The 8,937-nt window shown below is 35.6% G+C and overlaps 1 protein-coding gene across 2 annotated transcripts in view; it reads left to right on the forward strand.

The window, feature by feature from the left end:
* The window catches only part of LOC149569014 (uncharacterized), a 299,791-nt gene extending 298,314 nt beyond the window's left edge, over positions 1-1,477 (forward strand). For both annotated transcript variants that reach the window (XM_089821826.1, XM_089821825.1), the window contains 2 exons: positions 216-335; positions 531-1,477. In XM_089821826.1, the coding sequence (XP_089677952.1) occupies positions 216-335; positions 531-666 (256 nt within the window). In that variant the 3' untranslated portion in view covers positions 667-1,477. The remainder of the gene's footprint in view (positions 1-215; positions 336-530) is intronic.
* The last annotated feature ends 7,460 nt before the right edge of the window (positions 1,478-8,937 follow it).

Raw genomic sequence — 8,937 nt, forward strand, 5'->3', positions numbered from 1 at the left:
TTTTTGCCAGTTTGAAGAAACAGTTCACATTCACACACATGTGAGCTCAGGTTAATCATAAAGGCACGCTAGCAAGTTTTTTAACATGTTTTTTCGGCCATTTCACTGTAATGCTTCAAAGGTCATTTTATGCAAGGCTACAATAAGATTTGTCATATTCCCTTCTAGCAGCAATATGTTTTTGGTCTAACTGACTCATTGCTTATTTTCTACAGAAATGATGCCTCGCCACTCATAGAAGGCTGCACCTGTTATACTTGTCTGAGGCATACAAAAGCTTACATCAATCATTTGCTAAGTACACATGAAATGCTGGCACAGACATTGTTGGAGATGTATTCCCTTTGTGCTGTGTATTCTGTGCTCTGAAATTAACTTTTGAATATTTTATTTTTAATTTATCTTCTGTTCAAGGAAAATGTCATTGAGCTTTTGATATAATTAAAATTAGCAGCTTGGTAGTGAATTAAGCCTGCGACATTTTTTGCCTACCTTGACATGGTTTTCTACACAATTTCTCCAATGTGCAGACACAACACTCATCACTATTTGGAGTTTTTCCAAGCTATAAGAGACGCAATCAAAGGGAACTACTTCACAGCATTTCATTCTTGGTTTGTCAAATGTAGAAGAGACCACATCGTACCCACCTGCACGAGCTTGTGAAGTGTATTAATGCATTTAGTCTTTGATGTAATCATATATTGCCATTGAGGGACTTGTACCCTATGAAAATGGAGATTTTAACTCTATGATTACTCTTTTTCCTAAAGAGCTATTGCAGGCTTCTTTTATTTACTAACAAGTATAATCTGAGTTTGAGCGATGTAAAGATCATTTTTGTAAGTTCTTCAGGTAACCCGAGGATTCATAAATGCTAAAGCCAACAGCAGGGGTATAAGTCTGTCTTATGAAAGAAGCTATTAGGCTCCAGTGCTTCCCTCAACACATTGGCAATTCCTTGATTTTAATTTGCCAATTGTTTGAATAGATGGTTATGAATATGACTACTTGAGCAGAACCTGAGGATTCATTAATGTAGATTACCTCACATAAAGACATTTTGAGAGCAACTAATTAGTAATCCTTGACTTCATCAAGTCATGAGGTACACAAATGGTTAGAGACTTTTATTAAGCGGGAAGATAAATTTGTAAAAGCCTTCGAAAAGTGCAACAAATTATAGCCAACATGAGAGTGACTGACATAGTACAATACATCAATGTGGGAGGGAAAAGATATCTTCAGTCAAAGGATGCTAAAAAAAATTGACGAGCAATACTCATTAATGAGATTTTAAATTTTCTTTTCACTGTTAAATCTGAACTATCCTCTTCGAGTGATTTCTATATAGGATGAAGCGTGCATGGACAGATAAAGTTACATTAAAACCAAAAGATTAAGATGTAGCAAACTGATTAATGTGTTCCAACAATTTCAAACCAATAAGGTATGAAGTTTCAAAGCTTTAAGATGATTTCATGCTGCCAGGTAAATACTATAATATTCTGATTTCAACTTTTTTTGTGAATAGCTTTATTAGTTTAACTAGATATTTTCATAGTTCGCTTTTGACAATATATGAAGAGGCTAAGCAACTGTCATGGTACATATTTTCAAGCATGGCAAAAGAAAAATCTATTCGATCAAAGAAGGCTATTAAATTGAATGGAAAATGCACATTCTAATGGTAGTCCACATTTCTTCTTAAACTCAAGTTGGACATGTCCTGTTCTAACTTATTTCTGAGTGGAAGGAAGCATGCATATATGTTAGATAGCTTAAGGACATTTACATTGGAATGTTGAGATATAGTAAATTAATTTATGTTTATGATGATTCCAAACTGACAAAGAGATTCTTATAAAAAGACATCAATTTTGAGATATATCAATGTTAAAGCTATTTATGTTTTTGTTATCTAGTATGTTAGTAGCTTTGAAATATTCTACATTGTTAAAAATACATATAATGTGTTCTGATATAAAGATTGCATGTCCATATTGTGCTAGTCTAGCTATTATCAGCTTCAAATACTATGCATTCATGATCAGGCGCTATATATTTGTTTTTGATTAGATAAATAGGATTTTGCATATTCACAACATTAAGAAGAGGAGAACTCTCCCTTATATCCCACATTTGATCACTTTTTGGAGTAAAGGATTGTATTGCATAATGCACTTGATCCTTTTTCCTCCAAATAAACATAAATTCTGGTTTGCCATGGAAGTCATGTGAGAATGGTCCACTTGTCTACAATAATGACAAACAATCGGAGAATTTTCAAATTCAAATTTCCAAATTGTTTTAGCCAACATAGAAGAAAGGGTGAGATTAGAAAGCACACAAATTCTCGCATGCAATGTCCACTTCTTAAATTTATTGATATGGTTAAAAGCACAAAGCATCCCAAATGAATTGGCTATAAACATGATATTTTCATTCTAGAATTCTAGAGGCAAACTTGGTTAATGGATGCACATAAGGAACATAAAATTAGTCTAATGGGTGAAACTAGGGGACCACGTAAAAAACAAAGGTCATTAGACCCAAGAACTAGGAGATCCTAAAATAAGAATTCTTAAACCAACACTCAAAAGAAAAAAAGGAGAAGAGAAAATAAGGATATAACATTACAGTTTCTTCAGGCAAGAGCCTACAACACAATGGTAAATTTTGAGCCTCTTATCAAAGAGGTCTTGGGTTTGAATCTACTCGCGCTTAATAAATAATAATAATAATCAATTGCAATAAATAATAATTAATCTTGGCTTCGGCCTCTTACCAATAAAATTTTAAAAAAAAAAAAATTAGAGTTTCTTCAACATGTCCTTATCTTCCTAACTCAATTGACCCATCTATTGACCATATCAACATAGGGAGTAATGCTAAAAACCTCTTGACAAGTGAGCACCTCAACCAAGAGCACTTGGTGAGCTACAAAATGGGAATATCTACTTCAAGTGTCTAATTAGAGGTAAGATTATTCACTTTGGGAGAGACAAATACATATGATGTATATAGTGAAGTCTTTTTGGACATAGAGTCATTGTTTAAAGGGGAGTGTTATTTTGTAATTTTGAATGGAATGATAAGTCTTGACAAAGTGCTTTTGCCACTATTGTCAAAAGAGGAAATTGTTGATCTTTAAGCCATGTTGCCTATTAGTGTCTAACATCATTTTCTAGGCAGAGTTCGTCATCACTGCGACCGAGCCATCGAATGAAGGTAGAGTATTTATGGAGTTATTTATATTTCATTTTAAGTCGAGCAAGTTAAGGTTGTCGAGCACCCCAGTGTGGATTGAGCCATAATATATGTTGAGTAAAGATAAAGATGTCGAGCAAAGAAAACATGGTATATGTCGAGTGAGTTAGTTATTGTCGAGCATACAAAAGCAAAGGGGCAACATGAATATTAGGTAAGACTGAGCGTTAGGATATTCAAGTGTCGAGTAAACAAGTTTTCGCATGTGTTTGTGATGGCACAAACACTTATGTACACTGTTTTTGGTCGACTTCTATCCAAGATTTTAGGATTGTGGAGACAGCTAAGGAGGTAATAATGTGTTTTGTCAAATGACATCAATCCCTAGGAAGATAGAGTAACCAATCAAAAAATTGGAAGGCATAAGTGACAAAAGGGAGAACTCTGAATCTTTGATCATGATCTAGAACCTTCTCTATTTGTCTATTTAAGAAGGATTCAAGCCCTAAATCACAATTAATGATTGTGTATCTGCGAGAAGGTCAAGGAGAGAGCGAAGCAAGGATATGTTTGATTATCAAAAGCAAAGACTAGACAGAGCAACCTAGCAGTGAAGGGCAGGACATTGTAAATAAGATAAGGAGAACAAATTAGTCAAGGGAAGAGAAGATCTATAATCTAGCATCAAGTGCTAACTGAAGGATTAGGTAGGGAGACATTCTAACAAGTGGATTAGGGTAAATCTCTTGACATAGTGGTTTTAACAGGCCTATTCAAATATCTTAACAAAGTGCTTACTTAGTTGTAAGTTTAAATCCTTTAATCAAAGTAGACTTAATAAGTCTTCTAAGCTCTTAATAGGGTAGACCCTTCGCAGGGTAGATCACCAGGACTTCAAATGATTGGTATTAGACCTTTGTTATCTTAGAAAAAGTCTAACAGCTTGAGAGTTAAGATCTTAGAGATGGACGTTTACAATTTGGGAAAGATCATTGAGAATCAAATGCTTGACATGCATATCATATTGCAGTAGCTTGAAGCAACAAAAGAGGAGTTTAAGAAATCCTTAAAGAAAAGGAAAGAGTTGGTTATTTAGCAAAATGATACACTTTATCAAGAAGAGGACACTAAATGACTATTTGACAATGACAATTCCATTGAAAGTGATGTAGCTATAGCAGACCTATTAGAGAAGAACAACATTTTGAATGAAGAATCAAAGGATTGAAGAGAGAACATGAAATCCAATCAACGAGGCTATGTGAAGTGATCAAACAATAAAAGAAAGTTGAGGAAGACATAGTCATGGCATAATAAGATGAGATAAATGACTACTAGACTTGACAAAAGAACATATGATGTGCATGTAATGTTTCCGTTAGAAAATAAATTATTAATCAAACATTGTTAATGGGCCAATTGATTTAGTACATCTTAGACCCATTTTTATTTTTGTTTCTATAGGTAGATGTTGTCGTTGGCAATCTTTGTACACCCTCGGAAAGGTTTCCTCGTTGGGTATTTAAGCATGGCTCGTAGGTAGTTGGTATGCAATTTGGATTATTCTTTGTACTGCAAACTCTAGTTGAGATTCTCTGTTGCTTGCCATTTCAGAAGTGAAAGATCTTCCCTACTTGACTATTTCAGTTTCGATGTGATTCAACCCTCACCCTATTTCGTGGCCTGAAATACTTCACTTAGATCTGGCAAATTAGAGCTCCATCTTTTGGGAAATATTAATTGAAGGATTATTCGTGTTCAATCTCCATTCCTGTTTGGCTTTATCTAATGAATTCGGCGCTATAAGTTTATTGTTGCATGACTGAGCATTCCTCCTCCATCTGTACACCATTTGCCTCATGCAACACGAAGTGCATCTTTTGTACTGCAACTTTACCCTACCGTATGGCTTGGACAACTCCACAACCATGCTGATGCCTCATCTTACCATAGGACATTTGCTCCATCATATCGTACGACTAGTCCTCCCCCCACCATAAGGCCATTGCATCACCAACCTATATGGCCATATCTGCATTCCACCATACGACCAACAATAGTCTCCCTCTAACACATGCGGTCTTCACATACTACCGTATGACCTTCAGGCCTCTATCGTAAGGCCCAAGCAATCCGTACACCACTTTTCCCCAATTGTTCCTCTCGTCTTGTATGCCTTTGTGATCCAGTGCATGCATGTTTGGAGTTAAACGAATTTCAGAACATTACAGTGTAGAAGCTCACAAACATTCAGTTGGACATGATGAATCAACTGCTACTTGCAAATTAGGAACTAAATAGAAAGGATATAGAGATTGCAAATCTGAGATCACAAAGTGACCGAGGAATGAGTTGAGATCTAAGAAGGAAATAATGGAGAGGATTAACAAACCTAATGAAGCTATAAGGTACTTTGAAGACCTGATGAGATCACCAAGAACACTTAGTGACACCTCTTGACTAGGATATACCAAGCACTCTTCATCCACTGAAGAAGAAGAATCATCCAAGAGTGGAGAGTAGAGAAATGCAACCTCAAAAGGCAAACCTAAATGCTATCATTGTGACAAGCTTGGACACAACAAACATTTGCAGAAGCAAGATTAGTAAGCAAAGTCCTAAACCAAAGTCCAATGGACATTGTTTTAACTGCAAGAAACAATAACACCAAGCACATGAATGTAGATCAAAGACAAGCAATAATCTTATTGTGCCTAGATTTGAAGGTCATTGTTACAACTGTCAAAAATACGGACAAAGCTTGAAAATGCAAATCCAAGGAAAAATCTAACTAGACATCCAAGAAGCAAGCACATACACCTAAACAAGGTAATTCTCATAATTGGGATTACAACACATGGTATAGTTTTCATTATTGTGGAGAATATGGTCACATTGCAGAAAATTGCATTAGAACACATTTCAGAGGCAAATAGAAGAGTTGGTTGAATGGGAGCTTAGTTTGCTTTAGTTGTCACAAGATTGAACATGTAAGCAAGAACTGTATAACCCAAGCATTAGCACCAAGCAATGAGCACATCAAAGGAAAAGACAAAGTTGATTTAGAACAAACAAGTAATGAGATGAATCAAACCTAGAGAAAGAGGGTAGAAGGTGGAAGTAGTGGATCAAGTGAAGTCAAGGTCACCCAATCCAATGGATCAGGTGATTGCATCACTTCTAACTAAGCGAAGAAGGTATGTAAGGAATTGTTGACAACCATATTATCTATTAGTTCCTAATAGAAGATATGTTATAGGTCCATATTTGCATGAATCAAGATGAACTAGGATAGATTTGGGGAAAGAACCGAGCAAAAGAGATTATATGCATGATAGATGTCGAGTATCAGTATTAGTGACTGTAGTGACCGAGTACTGCTATATGAACTGAGCTCCCATATAGACCAAGTTGACATGTTGATCGAGCTAAGCATGCAAATGATAATGAAGACGGAGATGTGGTTATAACCAAGGGACGAAAATAAAAGTTTTGTTAACAAAATTTTATGTGAAGATCGAAATAGTTGTAATGCACCTAACATAGTACAAACCATTTATTGAAGACCTAATTCGATTGATTGAAGATTTATATCAAACTTTTGAAGATCATTTTCATTTACTAGACAATTTCAAACTTTCAGAGCAATTCAAAGGTGATTAAAGAATGATTTGAGAGAGAGTTTGTGTGAATCTACGTGTCGTCAAGAAATTGCAGAATAAAGTAAGACTTTAGAACTAAGTTCAATTGTTTTTGTGAAGTTGTTGAAGTTGTTTTAATACCCTATTTCGAAAATGGCATCATTTGCATTTGGCACTAGAAAGGAAATGTTGAAGGACAACAATGCATAGATCGTGAGGAATGATCAATGTCCCCCACTGAAGTTTAAGGCATACCTTAACATCACGATGACTAGAGATGCATCATGTGCTTTGTCATTGATTCCTCCTAGAGTCATTATGGTAGATGACATTTGCTCATGTTACATGTGCACGATAGGAGAAATTGGAAATTTTGAACTGGGAGATGCCTATGACAAATTGTGTGAAAATGGAGTTCTGAAGGATGAAAACAAGGTCATTGTCGAGAAAAGGGCTTACTCGTGCCCTAGCCTTTCCAAAGGTCTTTAAAGTTGAATGGATCAAGATTATCTTAAGCAAAGTGCACAACATGAAATTGTGGCTAGAAAGTGGGCCAGTAAAAATCAATAAGGCAATAATTCATTGAGTGATAGGGTATCCTACATTAGATCAAGCAAAGACAATGCGATGTGCAATAAGAAATATTATTGAAGATCAAACAAAGGCCAAGTGGAACGACTAAGGAATGTCGATAGATGGCATTGAAGACCTTGTTGAATTCCTTGTACGTGTGATTGCACACAAGTTTTGTTAGTCGAGCTGACTGATTAGTGTTGCATGCATTGTAGTGGACTTAGGTTATAAGATTGTGAAGAAAGACCATAGCTATGATCTGTTGAGCTACAATTGACACAACTAGCCAAGAATCTTGGAGCGATTAGGAAAGCAAAGAACACATCATGTAAGTTTGGGTTACTATTGATTTGCATACTCTTCTACATGCAAAATTCATTTTCAACTATTGGATTTGTAGTTTGGGATAAGTCAAGACCAACAACTGAGCAAATAAATGTCTAGATTGAACAATTGGGTGGAAATTGTTGAAACCATTGTGGATGGTTATTTTGAAGAGTTTAAAGGAAAAATGAAGAATAGATTGAGGATTCCATAGTCAGTTGTTGACCACTACTATGAAGACATTTGGTCCATGGTGGACACTGACTATACATATACACAAGTTGTACTATCGAAGGTTGCATGGCTAAGGCCGATGAAATATGAGGTGAACTTACATGAAATCACTACAATTGTTACATTGTTATTATTTGAGGAGATTGACAAGAATGTTGAGCCATTCAGTAATTATGAGTTGTCAAGATAAAAATGATGATGATGACTAAAGTGGCCAAGATGGATAGAAAGAGAAAGAAGATGATTGTTGATCTTGAGGGCAAACTTAGTGAACGAAAAGGGGATGATGGAGAATAAGAAGAAGAAAAGCTAGAATCAAAAGGAAAATAACTAGTGGTGGTTGAGCCCAAGGCAACAAAACAAAAGAAAGTTGTGATAGTGGATCCTAAGGTAAAGAGGGATCTGAAGAAGAATGTCAAGAAGACCTTTACCCCTTCTGCCTCAGAACCTAAAAGAATAATATTAACATGACTAGGATCCAAAGAAACATTACTTGCAGCTCCAGAACCAAAGAAAAGTATAGCAAAGACAACCAAGCCAAGTAAGGGCAAAGGGACACTTGAAAGGAAGCAAATTGCAAAAGGGACCGGGCAAAGTCCAAAGAAGAAGCCAAGAAGGAAGTTAGTTTTCATGCCTAATGATGAAAAAGATGAAGAAGGGGAAATCGAGTCTAATGATTTGAGAAAACTTCAAATTGTTCCCAAGCTACCTCCTATGAATATTGATTAGGCATGTGAGAATATTAGAAATTCAGCAGGAATTTCAAGCTTCAAGCATATTAATTAAGACTTTGTAGATAAAGAAAATCAAGAGAAATTTGAAAAAGAAATGTTAGATAAGATGATAAAATTTAATTACGCACCTATAGAGTTAAGCAAAGGCATTCCATAGGATTTATACAATAAATTGGATTTATACAAATAAGAGAGACTACTTTAGCCCAAAACATGCTAGA

The sequence above is a fragment of the Cupressus sempervirens genome, chromosome 3 (assembly GCF_028749045.1).
Source record: "Cupressus sempervirens isolate cs-2001-9-10 chromosome 3, ASM2874904v1, whole genome shotgun sequence".
Lineage (NCBI taxonomy): Eukaryota > Viridiplantae > Streptophyta > Pinopsida > Cupressales > Cupressaceae > Cupressus > Cupressus sempervirens.